The 20424-nt window shown below is 36.9% G+C and overlaps 2 protein-coding genes across 2 annotated transcripts; both read left to right on the top strand.

Annotated features, from left to right (window-relative positions):
* The first annotated feature begins 1757 nt into the window (after positions 1 to 1757).
* Positions 1758 to 10454, top strand: tnxba (tenascin XBa). The gene is made up of 14 exons (XM_043261536.1): positions 1758 to 4049; positions 4214 to 4417; positions 5123 to 6193; positions 6702 to 6824; positions 6936 to 7079; positions 7394 to 7513; positions 7594 to 7749; positions 7865 to 7989; positions 8074 to 8206; positions 8302 to 8453; positions 9149 to 9245; positions 9399 to 9560; positions 9646 to 9809; positions 9972 to 10454. Exons 1-14 carry the CDS (start codon positions 1796 to 1798, stop codon positions 10086 to 10088), a joined length of 5022 nt encoding a protein of 1673 aa, XP_043117471.1. The 5' UTR covers positions 1758 to 1795; the 3' UTR covers positions 10089 to 10454.
* Positions 10455 to 11284: 830 nt separating this feature from the next.
* On the top strand, positions 11285 to 17496 carry LOC122360829 (steroid 21-hydroxylase). The gene is made up of 12 exons (XM_043261684.1): positions 11285 to 11408; positions 11514 to 11705; positions 12513 to 12602; positions 12705 to 12859; positions 13214 to 13309; positions 14725 to 14835; positions 14938 to 15024; positions 15122 to 15205; positions 15457 to 15570; positions 16510 to 16676; positions 17043 to 17146; positions 17246 to 17496. Exons 1-12 carry the CDS (start codon positions 11285 to 11287, stop codon positions 17494 to 17496), a joined length of 1575 nt encoding a protein of 524 aa, XP_043117619.1.
* Positions 17497 to 20424: the final 2928 nt, after the last annotated feature.

The following is a 20424-nucleotide window of genomic DNA, read 5'->3' on the forward strand; positions in this document are numbered from 1 at the left end:
TCTGGAATCTGAGGGTGCAAAAAAAAATGAATACTACTGAGAAAATCACCTTTATGGCTGCCCAAATGAAGTCCTTAGCAGTGCATATTACTAATCAAAAATTAAGTTTTGATATATTTACTGTAGAATATGTGCTAAATCTCTTAATGGAACATGATCTTTAATATCCTAATGACTTTTTTAATCATTGATCACTAATGATCATTTTGACCCATACAATGTATTTTTGGCTATAAATGCTACTGTTTTTGGTGTTCTAGGGTTACACTTTTGTTTTTTTTTTTATAAATATTAAAAGTTTACAAAAAGAAGTAACTCAAAAATATTATAAAATGTTAGTAATGTTTCTTAAAGATATATTTATATTTCTGATTTTATTAAATGTTTTATTACATGTTGTTTATTACATTTGTTTTAATCTATATTAAGTAGTACATTTTGGCCTGTAATGTAATAATTTTGATTAAATGTAAATTTGTGTTAAAAGTGTAAATCGTGCTATTTAATGATGTTTGGTTAAACTGTCAATTTAACGTACATGGGGGTTGTAGCGTAAAAAAACAAACAAACAAACAACAAAAAACAGATGCCCTGTTATACATTTTATTAATGTTTGACATTTGCCATTACATTGGTAAAAACAGGCATAATTCTAGAACACAGCATTCAAAGGTGAGAGACTGCTAATCGCAGATAGATTAATAGATTAATATACTCTTTAAGTCTGTTCAATGATTAGGGAATTTCTTAGCAGGAGAAAACACCTCTAAAGCTGCTCAGGAGCAGGAAATATGCTCAATGTAAATTGGCAAGGAGGCGGAGTATGGAAAAACTTTAAGTACGAGATTTGATTGCCCCGGGTCCTTTGGCTAGTGGAGCTCCTGTTCACTGTCTCTCTTTCTTCATTAATCTCAATCACAGGAGGTTCTCAAAGCTGATGGAAGGAGCTTCATACAACACTAAGCAGGACAGAAGCAGCTCCAAACACAGGTAAGACATATTCTATTACACATCATTATAATGCCATAATCAGTATTTGCCAATAAGAATTATATTCGTTTTAAGTAAGCTGGATGTTTGTTTTGTATTATAAAATAATGGTCAGTGTAAGATGTGTGGATGTTAAGAATTGTAGATAGATAAGAATTAAGTACTTCAGAATTTTTATTTACAAATGTTTAAAACGTTTGAAAAAAAAAAATAAATAAATAATATAAAATATATATATATATATATATATATATATATATATATATATATATATATATATATATATATATATATATATATAGTTTTACTTCATCTCCAGTTGTTAAATAATTTTTGGATGCTTCTGTGGTGAGCTCTTAAATAGACTGGAGTGTTTCTTTTAACTGGAAACCAGCTCCGGCAGTTTTCAGTTGGCCTATGCAAAGATTATGTAAGAGCTGAGTCAAAGACATACAGTTTCTGTGAGAGGAGGACAGTACGGCTCTGTAGCTGCGGTACAGTCTCTCTGCTGATAGAGGTTTGAGAGCTTTTTTCCAAAAATGCAGTCTCAGGCAGCCCTTGCATACATTCGAAAGACATGTATTTTATTTACACAAATTTGAGCAATGAAAGAATGAAAGTGTGAATAAAACTGCATGCAAAGGCAAACTAACTCAACTTTTTTATTTTTCAGGGAACACGTCTATTATATCACAAATACCCATAAGATAGCTGAGAAAAATAAATACCAAAAATTAGCAGTTTAGGCTTCATATAATCAGTTAAAACCATTTGTATAAGACTTGACACCTTAATCCAGCATAAAATGTTACTATCAATAGCTTTTCTCCTTATCCTAAATTCTGTGCTTTCTCTTCAAGCCACACTAAGCGAGAATAAAAATGGCACTACCAAATCTAGGGACCACACTATTAGCAACAATGTTCCCAAGCTAGTAACCACAACATTAACCACCAAAGTGAAAATCCAGACCCATACTGCTTCTTCAAAAACCACCAATCAGACTGTTCCTTCCACACCAAAGTCTGTTGTGGATATTGTCCATAAACCTGTGCCTTCTCTTCCAGACAAACTTAATGAAAAGAAAAATTCTACTGCCAAAACAACAGCCAACACCGGTCGTCTTAATCTTCCAAAGTTAGGAACTACAGCATTAAATATCAAGCTGAAAAACCAGACTTCATCAAAAATCAGCAGCGTTAATCAGACTCTTCCATCCACTATAAAGCTGGCTGCTGATGAAATCACATTTAGTGAGAAGAAAAATTCTACTGTGAAGTTAACAGTGCAAACTATTAATGTTAACGTGTCAAAGAAAGTAGCAACATTATTAAACACAAAAACAAAAAACCAGACTCAATCTACTTCCTCAAAAATGAGCAATGTCAATCAGCACCAAGACATTGTCCAAAAACATGTGCCTTCTCTTAAAGACACGAATAGTGAGAAGAAAAATTCCAGTCTTAAGTCTACAGCCCAAACTATTAAAGTTGCAACTACATTATTAAAGAGCAAATTAAAAGACTCAACAAAAACTAGTAGAGCGAATCAGACTTCCTCATCATCTACAAAGCCTGATGTGGAAACCATCCAGAAACCTGTGCAAAACACAGTTAGTCAGAAGAAAAACTCTACTACCAAGTCAACAGCCGATAGTGTTAATGTTAATGCTGAGAAACCAGTAACTACATTATTAAAGAACAAAATGAAAGACCAAACTCAATCTACTTCCTCAACAACAAGTAGAGTGAATCAGACTCTCCCGTCAGCTACAAAGCCTGATGTGGAAACCATCCAGAAACCTGTGCAAAACACAGTTAGTCAGAAGAAAAACTCTACTACCAAGTCAACAGCTGATAGTGTTAGTGTTAATGCTGAGAAACCAGTAACTACATTATTAAAGAACAAAATAAAAGACCAAACTCAATCTACTTCCTCAACAACAAGTAGAGTGAATCAGACTCTGCTGTCAGCTACAAAGCCTGATGTGGAAACCATCCAAAAACCTGTGCAAAGTGTACAAAACACAATAAGTGACAAGAAAAACTCTACTACCAAGTCAACCGTCAGTAGTGTTAATGTTAATGCTAAGAAACCAGCAACTACCTTACAAAAGACCAAAATTAAAGACCAAACTCAATCTACTTCCTCAAAAAATAGCACCACAGATCAGACTCATCTGCTCTCCTTGAAGCCTGCTGTAGATGTAGTCCAGAAATCTGTGCCTTCTCTTCCAGCAACAGAAAACACAAAGAAAAATACCATTACAGAGTCAGTAGGCCACACCATTCATGTTAATGTTTCAAAGTCAATAAACATCAAAACGATGAACCAAACTTATTCTGCTTCATCAAAGCCTAGTAGAGTTGGTCAGACTCTCTTATCCACACCAAAGCCTGTTGTAGAGGTCCAGAAACCTGGGCCTTCCCTTCAAGGCACAGTTAGCAAGAAAAATTCTACTTCCAAATTGCAGACTCAAACTATTAGTCATAATATACCCAAACTAACTACATTAGTGAACACCAAAGTGAAAAACCAGACTCATCAGACTTCCTCAGAAACTAGGAGTATCAACCAGACTTTCCCATCTAGCTCAAAGCCTGATGATGAAGAAAACACACTTAGCAAGAAGAAAAATTCAATATCCAAAGATGTTAATCCACTGAAGACAGTGACTACATCATTAAACACAGAGATGAAAACTAAAGCTGAATCTACTTCCTCAGAAATGAGCAATGTCAATCAGACTGTTGCATCTACCACAAAACCTGTGGACGATAGAGCCCAGAATCCAACTAAAGACAAACCTGCAGAGAGTTCACCGGTTAAATTAGTCATAACTGAAGGTTGCGCTCCTCAGGAGTCTAAGACAGACTCAGGTAATGTAACCAAAGTACAAGAAACTGAGCTCAGTTTGAATCCTGGATCTCCTCTGGTAATGACTCATCACATCAACCTGGTTCAAGGAGCCTGCACAGGAAGCTGTGAAACTGAGATGGCCACACTGAGGGACAGAGTTGAGTTTCTTGAGAAGGAGATGGCAGCGATTAAAAAAATGTGTAAGTAAAGTTACACAGTAATAAACACCCTAATTTTAATCTTTTTACTTAATTTTAATCATTACATTGGCACTGGTAAATGGTAAAACAAACATTAGCAATCAAAAATGTGTATAAAACTATTCAAAGGGTTATAATTCACACACTGTATCGTCTATCTTTAGGTGTTCAGTGTTCAGAAGAGCAATGTCCTAAAAACTGTAGTGGCCAGGGCAAGTGTGAAGATGGAAAGTGTGCTTGTTTCCAGGGCTTTAGTGGCCCAGACTGCAGCGGCAAAACCTGCCCCCTTAACTGCAACAAAAAAGGGAAGTGTGTGAAGGGAAAGTGTGTGTGTCATACTGGTTATACAGGCGTAGACTGCAGTAAGGGTGAGTATGGCATATGAGAACACAACACATAGAAAATGTTAAACGGAATGGTTCATTACAAAATAAAAATCTGATAATCATAATTTACTCATGGAAAGTTCCGATATGTTTTTCTTTCAGTGAACATAAAAAGAGAACTTTATCAAAATGTTCATTCTGCTCTTTTTCATAGAATGAAAGTGAATTGTGATGAGGTCAAATACCAAAGATTAAATGAGCACAATAAAAGTATCATAAAAGTATACACTATTCTATACCTATACACTATTCTATACCTATACACTATTCTTAATCTTTCTAAGCCTTATTGTGAAACAGATGTAAATATGTATGTAAGATGATCTACTTTAATTGTGCTTTTTATAATTTTAGAGATTAAAGATAAATGGTGGGCAGTAAGCGTTTTCTGAGAAACACTATTGAAAACAGGGTTATAGAGTTAATCTTTCCAGCGCTGAATAGATGTAAGAATGGAGTTACTTTGGTTTTGTGAATCTTCACAGAACCAAGATACTTGTACAAGCTTTCTAAAACACTCAACTGTTAGTTGTTGTCTGTGATGCACAGCATGTTTGTGAAACCATTTTCATTTTTAAGTAAAATAGCAGCAGGAACATTTTACTAAATATTTCATGTTGTTTTAATTTTTGACTGAACTATTCAATTAAGAAGGCATTTCAATCTCTCTCTAAATTATTTCCCCAGCTGTTGACAAGATCGCAATAACTGTTGAAAGACTGTCTATGAAGATCTCCACTACCAAACCTGATACAAAGCATGAAAAGATAAAGCCAGACAAGACCATATTCGTGAAAAAGACAGATGCAAATGACCCAAAGACAAACACCACAACCAAGCCAACAGTGAAGCCAAGTCCAACCGTGTCTCCGGGTAAAGCCCAGTCCAATACCACAAAGAGAAACAAGGTTATTAAGACTATTGGGCAAGTTCTGCTAAACCATGAAGGTAGAAGACGTCAAGAGCAAGCAAAAAAAGGCAAAACAACAACCAAAAAAATAGATGTAAACAAACAATCACAAACTGATGTCAGTGACAAGTTCAAGAAAAATAATCTTAAAGATGAGCCTGTCTATCAGAACGCAACTCTGCTATCTGGAAAGAAGGTTAATGGAACCAGCAAAGTTTCAGAGGGTGTCTTTAAAGACACCAAAGATTCAGCGAATTCAACTCTGTTCAAGACAAAAGTCACTATTACAACTGTAGGTGATCAAGCAAAAGAAAGCAAGACTAATAATGTTACATCTACTGGAAAGGACAAGCACAGCAATGGTACAAAAACTTTCCAAGCAGAGAAGAAGTCTGATAAGCATGTAAATGGGACTTCTGTATCCAAAACTCATACCAAGCATTTAAACAAAACTGTCAGTAGATCAGTCATTGGATCAGTTGAGGTTCATAATATCACTTCTACTGGGTTCATTATGTCTTGGAAAGCTCCTCGAGACATGTTCAAGAATTACACTATATCAAGAAGGGAAATCAAAGGACAAAATGAAGATTTTGAGAAAATTCTGGATGCAACAGCAGCTGTAAATGCAACAGATATACAAAGGCCCAGTTTAAACAGAACATCAACTAAAGTCCAAAGTAGCAAACCTGAAGGAAAGACTGTGAAAAGGTTCTACCAAGTTCTTCCTGGTACAGCACGGTCGTATCATTTTAAAGGCCTTCAACCTCAAACGCAGTATTCAGTTTCCTTAATTGGCTCTGGTCTTGGTGTACGATCCAAAATTCACCGCCTTACATTATCCACAGGTAGGTTTCCCATACTTCCTGCTTTGGTTCACTGCAATAAACACCAGTCAAGAGCATTTACTTTCCTGCGGTGTGCTGGCAGCACTTAAGTATGCTTAAATCTCTAATGAATGCATGGAATACAGTACTTTGTGCATTTTAAATATTGATGTTGGCAAGACCCACTTACTCTATTTTAGTCATAAATACTAGGCATGAGTTCAGTAACATCAGGAGCACAAAACAGTCTTAGATTTTCTTTGGCTGTCAACTTAACATAGAATTTCCACTGCTAAAATTAATGATGTGTACTGTATTGGTGAATGGCAATATTCAAAATTCACCATTAAATCATTTTAAGGCTGAATGCACCAATTGATCACTTGGATACTTGGATTACTTGGCATATTTACACAGGAATATAAATGTCTCAGAACTCTAAAACATACATTTGTGGTGATATTTTTAATGTCACTGACTTAGTTTAAACTGCACCAACTTTTTTTCTTTTCTTTAAATGTGCTTCCAGGCCCTGAACCGCCCACTGACCTGATCTTCAGCAATATAACAGAGACTTCATTTTCAGTATCATGGACAAAACCTAAAAGCATAGTTGCAGAATTTAAAGTCACATACACCAACATTAGAACTGGTAATGTCGATGTCTTTAAGTTATCCTGCTTTTCTGCTATTACTCTTAAGTGCTACTTTGTGCATCCTCACAATGCATGATCATTTTGGTGATTATTATTTTATACTGCAGGTGAGAGTGGCTCCATGTCTGTTGACTCCCAGCTGTCCCATGTTCTCCTCTCTAAGCTCTCCGCTGGCTCCACCTACGACATTATTGTGAGCTCAGTTCTGGAGGCACTCGAAAGCGAGTCAGTCGCAGCCTCCGTCACAACAGGTGTGAAGAATATTTATTGTTTTTTGTTTCTTTTCATTTGATGTTATTGTGGAGGCTGATGTTTTAGAGCAGGGGTGTCAAACTCAATTCCTGGAGGGCCGGAGCCCTGCAGAGTTTAGATGCAACCCTAATTAAACACACCTGATTCAGCTAATCAAGTACTTCAGACATGCATAGTATATGTGTTTTAGCAGGGTTGAATCTAAACTCTGCAGGGCTCCGGCCCTCCAGGAATTGAGTTTGACACCCCTGTTTTAGAGTCAATGAAACATCATATGAAACATGTGTCTCCTTCACATTTTTATAAATCCTAGTGCCGGATTCTCCCACTGAACTAAAGGTAGTGAACATCACAGACACTAAAGCTCTGCTGGTATGGAAGCCATCACAAGCTAAAGTGGACAGCTACATACTAAGTTATGGAACTACAAAATGTAAGTGCACTCAAGCTTATTAAAAAGCTGGTTCTACGCTAAAATGTCATTGCTTATTTAAGATTTTTTTTGCTTTCTAGCTCCAAATGTGACAATTACAGTCACATTATCTGGCAGAACTGTGGAGCACCAACTCAGAGGACTCCACAGATCTTCTTTATACATGGTGAAAATCAAAAGTCAAGTCAACCGGCTCCAGAGTAGCCAAGTCTCCACAACCTTCACAACAGGAAGTGGTGCGTAAATTGTCACAATTCTGCTTATTTACCCTCAAGTAAACAAAATGACCCAAAATACTATGGAAATACTATGTTTTTAATCCTCTTTTTTCATGCCTGTATGTTTTTTCAGGAGTGAAACTTCAGGTCGTGACTCCCGATGAGATGACCTTTCGCTCAGCTGTGATTTCATGGAGGGCTCCCCTTGTCGCTTTCAAAAGTTACAGGCTCACATACCAACTGAGCGAGGAAGTCAAGGTGATTATATCAATAATTCAATAGCACCACAGACAAATTTAGCAGACTCCTCGCAATTTTACGGCCCCTGCTTTGTATTAACAGGAGGTGATTTTAAATCCATCTGTCACGAGTTATGAGTTGACTGGACTAGCAGCTTTTTCAAACTATACTGTGAAAATAGAGGGAGAAAGAGACGGACAATACATCAGTTTTGTCTTGGCTGAATTTACCACTGGTATGTAATGTTTCGTTTCGCAACTAACTCAATTTCACCTCTGGTTGCATTCTATGTTTTATGGATCTTGTTTTCTTTTCTTTTTTTCACCGTAGCCCAGCTTCCGCACAAATACCCCACAGACTGCTCAGAGGTACAGGTCAATGGGATGAAGGAGTCAGGAGAGGCTGAGATTTACCCTGAAGGGCAGGATGGAGAGCCAGTCTGGGTCTACTGTGACATGGAAACTAATGGAGGAGGCTGGACGGTAAGAAACAAAAGCCTGGTTGATACCTACATAGTACACCCACAGCTTTCAAACATAACACTTTTGTATTGAAGCATGACATATTTTATATTTGGATCATTTTTTTAGTATCATGAATGTGTGTCACAAAACACTAAAACACTGTAATGTAAAAGATTGTATTTAAGTACAAATTGAATGTTATGTTTTTAAACACTTCATTGCATGTTCATTATTATAATGCGTTGTAGTTTAAATTTATATTAAATGCATTTTACAGTAAGAGTGCAACACTTATATATAACTTCGCTATTATTTCTTTTAATATGCAATTTTTAAAAATGTTTAAAGTGCACTGTTAAATGTGGAGACAACCATTAATAGTAAACTAAAATATACTTTAATGTTTCTAATGAAGCTTGTAATACATGTATTTAAATATATCTGTTCACATTTGTAATGATAAATTAGCAATTTTGTAACCATTTTTTTATGTACTTTTTATTTTATTTGCAATGTCACTTTAATGGATTTTGCACACAGAAATACAATTGTTGGATTTTATTATGCTGTTGCTTTTATACATTTACATTGTTCTGATCTTATGTATTTTTATCTATATGCTCACCCCCCTTTTTGTGAACTGAATGGATATATGGCTAAGTATATGGTTTTTGAATTTGAGTAATATATATATATGTTTTTTTCAAATGCAGGTTTTCCAGAGGAGAAAGGATGGATCTACTGATTTTTTCAGGAGCTGGAGGGACTACAGTAAAGGCTTTGGTTCCCTGAGCGGGGAATTCTGGCTGGGTGAGTTGTTACACACACACACAGTAGTCAATATTTTAAGTACATCAGAACCTTTTACTGAAATTGACCAAAATGAGTTATTGTCTTAGGAACAGGTTCCCACCTAAAAAATGGCAGTTTAGCAGGGAAACATTTTGTGTCCTCTCTCCACAGGAAATGACATCCTTCACACTCTCACCAGTCATATACCAATGAGCTTGCGGATTGACCTGCGTTCAGGAAATGAAACGGCCTTTGCTCATTATGACAATTTCAACATTAGCTCAGAGGCTAACCATTATGCAATTGAGCTGTCTGGATACTTTGGCACTGCTGGTAAGAAAAAAGTATGCTTTGTATGAAAATAAGCTGTATCAAGAAAGACAATCTAACGCTATAGCTACATTTTGAATTTTTGCAGGTGATTCCATGAAATATCACAACCGCCGTCCCTTCTCCACCAAAGACAAAGACCCAAACACTCTTAGCATCCACTGTGCCAAGGCCTACTTGGGAGGCTGGTGGTATAAAAATTGCTACAAGGCAAACCTGAATGGCCTCTATGCCTCCTACTCAGACAACAAGGTACTGCATCAGCTGTTTCTGTAGCTCATACAATAGACGTTCATCTTTGGTTGAAAGTACAATGTTAAGAGCATCAACTATGGCTATTACAGAAACGCCGATAGGGCTTTAGTCACAAACCATCCACCAGTTTCTGAGTCGTTTTTTTTTCTTGTCTCTTAGGGTGTGGTGTGGATAGATTGGAAGGGCAAAGACGCATCCCTCCCATTTACTGAGATGAAGCTTCGGCCGTCCTATATCAGTCAAACAATCACAACAACTCCAACAATCCAAGGTTAAATCAACAGAGTGAATAATGCACATGGTGCAAATACACTGTACAAACTTTTACACACTGCTACTTCAATATTGTATATAGGTTAACAACATGCATACAAAACAAGCTTTGCAAAGTAAATACGCAAACAGCCTCCAACCAGTTAACAAGGTTTTTTTAAATGTTATGTAGACTTTATGCATGTGTTTATGTACTTGTGCTAACGGAGGTCCATCATTGATACTAACATTTCCGCTACTGGAGTAACTGCACTGTCTTGATCTATTGATACTGTTTTTTATTTTTTTATTTTCATATGACTCTATGAAATTGTTTTATTTTGATGTTGTATTCCTGTAGACGAAACCAATAAAACAATGTACTAACCAGTCCTAGATTCACAAGTGAGTACTGTGAATTATTTTTTTTATATATTTAGCATTTCATCATATTTACTAAATGTCTGTGCTGTTATATTTCTATATGTATATAATATAATATACAATTTAAACCACATCATTTAAAAAAATTCTTCGCGAGTGACGGTACATGGATTTATGTTAATACTGATTCTCTGCATTAGTGTACAAGAACCTATCAGTGAAATATTACAGCCTTACAGGCAAATCCTTTTACAAATATCTAAGTGCGGCTAAAATGGCAGTTTAAGCAGACTGCTTTAACAGTAGCTCCATTCCTGTGCAGGGCTGAAGGCTTAGATTGTGGTTTGGCCATAGACAAGATTCCGCCATACCTGACACTATACTTCTTTGATTGGTTTTTCAAGGTGGCAACTGTATTTCACTATATTCCTGAGCTTATGCTGAATCACTGCTTTATTTGCAATGAATGGGGCCTTTCCATTCAGTGCCTTGTGGCCATATATCAGCATGGAGCTCGGCAGTAAAGGTTGTACAATAGTAACTTAGTGTTAGAGTTCACTTCCTTTTTTGACTGAATGCATACTTTGTTGTTTATAAAGCAAAATGGGGCCTTGGTATCCTGAAATATAATTCATCAAATCGTAACGTTAGTGATTCATACTTCATGGTATGAGAGTAGCATTGAGATGAAGGTCATAATAACATCTACCTAACCTTGATGAGAAGATAAACTGAAATGCAGGAATTAATCATGTGGACTGGAGCGGGGTTGGAGAAGGAAGACAATAAAAGGGGGGAAGAGTACAAGACAAGCATTCAGTTAAAGAATCAACAGCATGTGTATCTCAGCGGTGAGTGTGGTGCTGTTACTCTTCATTTTGTGGATGCTTGTGGTCCAGCTCTGTAGACAGATTGACAGGCGATGTGATGGAGATGCCAAAGCAAGCAAACAACCAGAAGGTAGGAGGTTTGAGTAATCTAAAAATATACCCATTGATAACCTGAATACCAGAAAAGTCTTCGAATGCTCTGCTTTAATACACATGTTTCTTTCCACTGACTTAGCGGCTGTTCCCAAACTACTGCATTGCTTTTCTAAGCGCTTCTGTGGCACACTTTCTCCCTCTCTTCCTGGTCCTCCTTCTCTCCCTTTGCTGGGCAACATGCTGGATCTCGCCCAAGAACATCTACCCATCCACCTGACTTCACTGGCACATCGCTATGGAAATATCTATCGGCTCAACTGTGGCAACACAAGTATTTATTCTTTTTATTCCATCTTCATGATAGAAAAACTCATTGCAACTGGTGATATAAAGTCATATTTTGTAAATGTACACTGCTGGGTTAAATACGGCCCAGTGCTGGATAAATATTGGACACAACAGCAACACATGCTGGGTTGTTTTCAACCAACAGCTGGGTTAAATGTTTAACCTAACCTTCTGGGCAGTAACTGATTCTAAACATCCCAATTGCTGGGTTCTTCCATATTTTACCCAGCATTTTCTTAGTGTACAATTACACAAACTTTACTAAACAAGAGAGTTTAGGACAAGCTGTCACAAAGCATTGAAAAGTTTTTAATCAATATTTTCTTCTATATCTACTGTATTGAGTTAAAAAAAAGAACACGACACCACATAAATATTAAAACAGCAGCCATTTTAAAATGGCTGAAGTCTGTGTTATCAGGGCAATATATGTTCAATAAATATCAGGTCAAGCTGTGATGTTGTAATTTAATACAATTTATTAATCATGGAACAATTTAGTGGTCATAACTGTCTTGATGTTTAAATTTTAAATGTTTAAAAATGTTTAAACTAAAAGCCTACAATATAGAGATATAAAAACATAATTTACATTTATTTATTTTAACTATATGAATAAAACAAAATTAGGATGCTACAATATTAGCAAAGTAAATTATTACAATTTAATATTTTTTCCAGATGAATATAAAACCTAATTTTCAGTGGAAATGCTACAGCTATTGTAGTGTTAATCTACATTAAATCATTAAAATCTGTTCATGTCATTTATTGTTGGTTTTTTTTGCAGCCATGGTGATATTAAATAATAGTGAGATCATCCGAGAGGCTCTGATTAAAAAATGGTCAGACTTTGCCGGGAGGCCTTATTCGTATACTGGTAATTTAGTTACCTACTATCAATTCCCCAGCGTGTTTATCTTTTTAAAAACGGTCTACACGATATATCTCGCATGTGCCTCTTCTTGTGACTCACTCTTAGGTGATATAGTGTCAAGAGGAGGACGTAGCATTTCTCTGGGTGATTTCGGTGAGAAATGGAAGGCTCACAGGCGTGTGGCCCACAGTGCTCTGCACCGCTGCACAATGGATTCCCTGCACTCAGTCATAGAAAAGCAAGCACACCATCTCTGCCAGGTACAGGACAGACACATGCACTGATTGGTCTACAGTTCACAGGCTCAACGTTAGAGGAGAGAGAAAATGTGAATGCAGCGTTTAAGAAATGACAAGCAGCCTCTGACACACACGCACATTAACTTAGCTATCTAGCTATCTTAGCATGGGGTAGTTAACTAAAGCCTGGAATACACTAAACAACTAGATTGAGACAAAACTCTGGGCAAAATTCATGTAGCGTATTCCAGCCTTAAAACTAAGACTAACCCTCTAACATAAGCTAAGCCCTCAAAGGCATTGTTTGTTTTAAGAATGAATGAAAGAATAAATGTTGGGATGAACTTAATTTCATCCCTTGTCCTTTTGAAACAGGTGTTGCGGAACTACAGTGGAAAAGCAGTGGATTTATCTGAAGATTTTACTGTGGCTGCGAGTAATGTCATCACAACACTAAACTTTGGCAAAAGTGTAAATGATGTTTAAACACTATTAATACTCTTAAGCTCTTTCCACAACAGAAACTTTTCACATGAACTAGGGACTTTGGGGTGGTACTCAAAATAAAGTTATGGGTAAAAATTTGCCCCTTAGAATGTCCCTGCTCAAAAGGTATAGTACTTTTTCCAAGGCATCCAGAATTTTCGCTGGTGGGACTTGGGCACTGAACATGCTGATTGGTTGAGTTCACGCAGCATGGTTTTTTTAATTTGTAGTTTATTTTAAAAGATGTAGTTGTTTAAAACTCAAATATGTGGTTTATTTATGAAGACAACACACACTTGACCTTTAACGTTAATTAGTGTGTAATGTTGCTCTTTGAGCATAAACAATATCTGCAAAGTTACAATGCTGGAAGTTCAATGCAAAGAAAGATATTGCCTTAAAATTCTGGCAGATTAATGCATCCAAATCGACTGGCAGGGGACTAAGTTACTTCCTGGGTCTGTTACTTCAAGAACCCAGAAACCCCACCCCCAGAAACAGGCAACAATGGAGGCATGATTCTTTTCTCTTAGAAAAGAGAAAAGAATCATGATTCTGTCTTCTAACAATTCTAATAGATTCACGTCTTCATTTCTCAGCTCAGCTCAAATGAACTGTTCCTTTTATATACTTATTTTTCCGTAGCTTTGAGAAACGTAATACATGGACCGTTAAGAGCCATGTTTGCACTGGTTCCACGAAATCCTTTTCACTATCTCTACTTCTGCGTCTCATTCGGGCTCAAACTGATAAGCAATATAGTTTACATTACAACCGCAGCACATTTTAGATCCTCGTTAAATAATGCGCTTTAGCAAAGCATTACCACATGTTATACTGCACTTAGAAAAAACAGCCTAGAAAAAAACACCCCTTTAAAGGGTTAGTCCACTTCAAAAAAAACAACCCGTTCCAAATCCTTATTTTAAAGGAAAACATGGAGGCCCACTGAATGACAAGTACAACACAGTTGTCAAGGTCCATAAAAGTAAGAAGGAAATTGTCTGAATACTCTGTCTGCCACAAATAGCTCAATGTAACATTATGAAGTGCTGAGAATACGTTTTGCATGAAAAGAAAACAAAAATAACAACTTTATTCAACAATTCCCTAGTGCCACCGTGACGCCATGTTGGAATTCTCTTCTGTGTCAGCTGCAACACAAGATGGATATGTTTTCTACACATATTTACACTTTCATTTGAAAGCAAACAGCCCATCCCTGAGTAGCAGCTGACGCAGAAGAGAAAACGCATTTTACTTCCAGTGGAAACTCCAAAATGCCACTACGGTGACATTTCAGTGCAAAGTCATTTCTTTCCATACAAAAAGTATTCTTGTCATTTCGTAGCATTGAATCACTGATGGTGCCTTTCATACTTTTTTTAATCTTGTGACAGTATGATAAGAGTTCAGCAGAACTGCAGAAGCTGCAAGACTGTCTGAATGAGATTGTGTCTCTCTGGGGTTCACCTTGGATCTCAGCGCTGGACTCCTTCCCTCTGCTCAGGGTAACACATTTGATTTTAGTTTGATAGTAGCTGGGTTGTAGAACTGATTTGACCCAAGAACCATTTCATTTGCAGCTTTTTTAAAGCTTTTTTTCATCGTAGAAATTACCCAACCCTCCATTCTCTCGCCTCATGAAAGAGGTAGCCAGACGCGATGAGCTGATAGGGAAACACATTGAAGATTTTAAGGTAAGAATAAATAGTCAAATGATGTAAGTACTGATCAAACATACATAACGAAATTTGCAAAAACATTTAATCAAGTGCCAATGTTTAATGTGTGCAGAAAAGTAACCATAAAGAAGGTGGCACAGTGACTTCCTCACTTCTGCGGAGCTTGGAACCGCCACAAGGGGGAGCCAATCAGGTGGTAAGGAGCAATGAAACATATTTGTTTGAACAACGCATTGGTGGTCAATCCTGCTACTAAAGAGCCTTGGAACTAAACAGATGCAGAACAATGGCCACCTGAAGAAAAGCGTGAACATCTCAGACCACGGTCTCTCAAACTGAAATTAATAAAATTATTTGTCCCTTCATAATGTTCTTTTAAAACTCAATATATAGCATTATATATTATCCCATGTTAAACTATACATAATTATTGTCTCCTCTTTATAGACTCTGACAGACACTCATGTGCACATGACCACAGTGGATCTGCTGATTGGAGGGACAGAAACTACTGCTTCCTTGCTCAACTGGACCGTGGCCTTCCTTTTACACAGACCTGAGGTACTTTTTTCTGTAATAGGTGTCTTCTTTCAAGGAGGGGTATTCAATCCTAGTCATGAAGGCTTCCACACCAGAGGAACCTTTTCATAGAACCTTCTTTTTGGCATCTTTGCACCCCAGGAACTAGGAACTTTAAGTTCCAGGTATTATCTTAGACATAAACTAAGCTACCTGCTTTGTGCAGCATTTTGTTTTTTTCTCAGTCTTGATTATTTGTGACACTGCATGTTGTCATAGAATATTTGTTTTTCTCAAGCCAACTTTTTGCTGTTTCATTCAAGGGAATTGGGCATTTATCTCCCTCATAAAAACCATGACACACAATAAAAACAGCCCTGAAGTTCCCATAACTATCTGGTGTAAAAGCTCCTAAGAAGTGTTTAACTGGGATTAAAGCTAAACACCGGTCAGGACAGTAGTCCTCCAGAAGCAGGATTGGACACTCCTGTGGCATGTTACACAGTGCTAGTTGAACAAAGTTAAGTTTCAGAGTAGGTTTAAGGTTGACAAAACCAACCAAATCCATCCTGGTTTAGATCAGGTTCAGGGGATTCAAAACTCTGACTATAAACCAGTGTTCCTGCCCTACAGAGTTAAGCTCAAACCCTGATCAAAGTCACTTATCAGTGATTTTCTAGGGATCCTGCAGACCTTGGTGAGCTTGCACAGGTGTGTTTGATTAGAGATGGAGCTAAACATTGCAGAGCATTGGCCCTCCAGGGCAAGATTTAAGGAACCCTGCTATAAAGTTATCTCAGAGTTTGTGACACAACTAAAATGCAGTGCATCTTTTTTAACCCAAAAAAACAGAGTTCGCGCAAACTAAACTCAAGTTTATTTGGGTAGCCACTGAAGCTAGCTCCATGAAACAGCCCACATATCTACAAGTTTATAAAGAAACATTCAGCAAAAGCAAACCATGCTTCCATTTTTGTCCAGGTTCAGAATAAAGTGTACAAGGAGCTGTGTGATGTGCTGGATGTGCGTTACCCTCAGTACAGTGACCGACACAGGCTGCCGTATCTGTGCGCTCTGATCAACGAGATGTTAAGACTTCGACCTGTTGCTCCCCTCGCTGTGCCTCACAGAGCCATACGAAACAGCAGGTGAGCATCAATGAAATCACAGTGCTGTAATTCTTCGGGATTAATTTAAACATAGTTCGTCATCTCTGGTGACATATCACTGACAAATTGTCGTGATTTCTCTAAGATCTGATTCCGAACTGTTCTTCATAGATCGCTGTGTGGTTAAATTGACTAATGAAATTGACTGCGAGGCTTTGTTTGGGGAAAAATTCATGCGTTTAAGACCTATCAAACTGCACACTCCTAAAATAAAATCCTATGAAACTATTTATTTCATTTTTTGCTGTATCCTTAATGCTGCCTTTCAACCAAGGTTCAAGCAACTGCGCTACATTAACTTGTTAGTTAGATTCCTGTAAAAAATTCACACGGTCCTCTGTTTAGTATTGCAGGCCATTACATCCCCAAGAATACAATAATCATTCCTAATCTGTATGGTGCCCATCATGATCCAGAGGTCTGGGATGATCCATACAGCTTCAAACCAGGTACAAAAGCACACATTTTCCATCGTTTTTAATTTGCGTATTTACAAAGTACATAACGCAGTGCTCATTAACTGTGACAGTGAATCTGATTTATTGCAGAACGCTTTTTGGAAGGTGGTGGAGGTTCCCTTCGTGCCCTGATTCCTTTCGGAGGAGGGGCCCGACTGTGTCTAGGAGAAGCAATAGCCAAAATGGAGTTGTTTCTTTTCACAGCCTATCTGTTGCGAGACTTTCAGTTCCTGCCTGCCAGTAAAGAGGAGCCTCTGCCTGACCTGCGAGGTGTCGCCAGTGTGGTTCTTAAAGTCAAACCATACACCGTTATAGCACACCCAAGAGAACCACAATGTTAATGTTTTTTTTTAAAATAGGTTTTTGGTTCAATTATAAGCTCAAGATATTTTCACTGTTTATTCTACCGCACAAAGCTCATTAGTAATTCCCTACTTTTGGTTTTGTTTAGGTTTTGCTTAAGGGTTACTGCACCTCAAAAGAAAATTTTGTCAAAAATACGAAAAACATCATCAGAACGCTGCACCTGCCATCAGTGGTTCAACCATAACATTACGAAGCTACGAGAATACTTTTTCTATGGAAATATAAAAATAACAACACGGTTTTGTGTTAGACGCAGACGGCTGGGCTTGTAGGTTGCTAACAAGTGGCTCAATGGGACTCAGAGTCTGCTCTGTTCGGTGAGCGGCTGAAAGGAGGAAAGGTTTCAGTTAAAATATATATTCTGTTTCTTCTAACTCGTTTACATGCAAAAATCACAGCACATCTATTGTTTATATCTTATGTGTATTTGATTTCCTTAGACGACGACTCAATTATACATCAGGATTTTAATCTAGAATAACATCTCATAAGGGAGAGCTTGTTAGTGGTCACCATTTCATATTACTTTCATTTTCTGACAACAGAAACAGTCAAATGTATATAAACAGTTATATTGAGAATTTGGCTGCATCATGTGACCACAGAGAGGAAAGATAATGTAACACACTGACATGACGAACATGCAAATTAAGGTATGATGTCATCTGGTGACATTTAGCAACTTTTCAAGCTGGCTTTAGTTACTTGCCAAAGTATGTTATAAAGACCCTAAAAGTGTGTGTGATGCTGAAGCCATGTGACCATAGTGTAGTTTAAGTGTAATTTAATTGTAGCTTTTCACTTCTGCTGATCTAGGCTGTTAAATATACATTTTGCATGTACAAAAATGTGTGTGTCTAGTCCACTTTTAAAGCCCTGTTGCTTTTATTGCATGAAAGTTTTACCTTAAAGTGAAACTTAAAGTGGTCATCGGATGGAAAATTCACTTTACCAGTTTAATGAACATAAATGTGTGTTGAAAGTGTGTGTACACATCCGTCCTATAATAGTAAAAATCCACTTACTGTTTTTTTTTTATCCTTATTTTAAAATAAAATCAGGTACTTCTGAGATTCCTGATTCAGAATGACGTAGTCCTGCACAGGCCACACCCACGATAGTTGATTGACAAGGCTGTCTTACCTTAGACCGTCCCTGAGTGAGCCGTCTGCCATTGTGTCGACTTTGGCGGAGGGAAAGTTTAAGTGATTAAGTGATTGAGGTGTTTTGCTGTTGGATGTAATATAAAAATAGCTATCATCATTTACTCCCCAAATTTGAGCTACTGAGGAGAAGTCAGTATATGGAATTTTTATGAAACTTTTAGGCTTCAAAGTTCATGAAAGCTGTGTTTGTAGATTCGTGAAATCTTGTATGTACGAAAAAGTGTAGAAATCATAAACAGACTTTATTTTCGAGCTATCCAAAAGACACTTTAGAAAAATCCTGCTGGCTTTTTGTCAAGTGAACCCGAATAATGCCATCTTCCAGGTTATTGGTCTATAAAAATGCTATCCCTACATTACTTTTAATAAACTGTTACGCTAACGGGTACGATATTTTTAACAATGGAAGTCCTATTGTTGATTACAGTTCAATGGTTTTTGTAAGCTTTTGTCATTATTATTGTCTGTAAACATGGTGATGTAATTACACTAATAAAACATGGTTAGTTTCAAACATTTTGAAACAAAATGCACAAAATTGTTTGAGTTTGAGTAAATATATATAAAATAAATATTATATATAATATGATATCTTAAGACGTTTGAGTTAGTATGTGTATTAGTATGTATTTATATATACATACTAAAACTATAATTACACTTAAGTATATAACTGTAAGGCAGGGGTGTCAAACTCAATTCCTGGAGGGCCAGAGCCCTGCAGAGTTTAAATGCATCCCTAATTAAACACACCTGATCCAGCTAATCAAGTACTTCAGACATGCATAGTATATGTGTTTTAGCAGGGTTGAATCTAAACTCTGCAGGGCTCCGGCCCTCCAGGAATTGAGTCTGACACCCCTGCTGTAAAGCTATAGGGTTTTGAGCCACTATACTGTCGCCTGACGGGAGTATAAAAATACAGCATGTTTTCAACCTTTGCAATAATAACCCTTTAAATGTCAGCTTTCTCTCAGCTCAGTACTGGGCCTGTATTTATGAAAAATCGTAGTACTAAGAGTTGCTCCGAGTCGTGGGCGTAAATCCAAAAGCCATTTAATTTGTGGTGACTTGGCATTTTAACATTAACGGCTACAATTAGCCACCCATCCTTGACATTCAGGTCCTTTGTCACACACAGCCCTGCGGTAGTGAAATTAAGGCACTACATTTATCGAGTTTGAGACCCCTTTTGAGACGATTTAGGAACTGATATTTTTGAGAAATTAACTTATTTGGAAATATAAACTAGCGACCAAAAGATTGGAACATTTAAGATGATTTTTCTTACAATTTTAAAGGAAGATTCTGGTTCTCTAGGCTGCATTCATTTGATTAAAAAGGACTGTTATTATAGGAATTATTAAAAAAAATCTATTTAAACGTTTTAAAATGTAAACTATTTGACTGAAATTGAAGAAACATTAAATCTTTGTATTAATATTGTAGACACTTTAATATTTTTGTGTACAGTACAGTTTAAAAGTTTGTGGTCAGTACAATAAATTTTTTAAAAGACATAACATTTATCCAGTAAGAATGCGTTAACTTGATCAGTAGTGACAGTACAAAATTACTTTTTTTATAACTTTCTGAGCTTTGTATTCGTCAAATCCTGAAAAAATACAATGGTTTATTTATCACAAACATATAACGTATCATCATTTGGCAGCAATATCTATGAAGCATAGTTAGACACCACATTGTTTGCTGGTTTTGTTAAGAGTTTAGAATAGT

This window comes from Puntigrus tetrazona, chromosome 16, assembly GCF_018831695.1.
Source record: "Puntigrus tetrazona isolate hp1 chromosome 16, ASM1883169v1, whole genome shotgun sequence".
In the NCBI taxonomy this organism is placed as follows: Eukaryota; Metazoa; Chordata; class Actinopteri; order Cypriniformes; family Cyprinidae; genus Puntigrus; species Puntigrus tetrazona.

What these genes read in the sequence shown, in the direction of transcription:
- tnxba (XM_043261536.1), top strand. Translation starts at nt 1,796, where the DNA reads ATGTTACTATCAATAGCTTTTCTCCTTATCCTAAATTCTGTGCTTTCT. An exon ending in CCGCCTTACATTATCCACAG is followed by an intron (nt 6,194 to 6,701) that starts GTAGGTTTCCCA and finishes ATGTGCTTCCAG; the next exon opens with GCCCTGAACCGCCCACTGAC. An exon ending in CTTGGCTGAATTTACCACTG is followed by an intron (nt 8,207 to 8,301) that starts GTATGTAATGTT and finishes TTTTCACCGTAG; the next exon opens with CCCAGCTTCCGCACAAATAC.
- LOC122360829 (XM_043261684.1), top strand. Translation starts at nt 11,285, where the DNA reads ATGTGTATCTCAGCGGTGAGTGTGGTGCTGTTACTCTTCATTTTGTGG. An exon ending in AGCAAGCAAACAACCAGAAG is followed by an intron (nt 11,409 to 11,513) that starts GTAGGAGGTTTG and finishes CCACTGACTTAG; the next exon opens with CGGCTGTTCCCAAACTACTG. An exon ending in AACACATTGAAGATTTTAAG is followed by an intron (nt 15,025 to 15,121) that starts GTAAGAATAAAT and finishes TAATGTGTGCAG; the next exon opens with AAAAGTAACCATAAAGAAGG.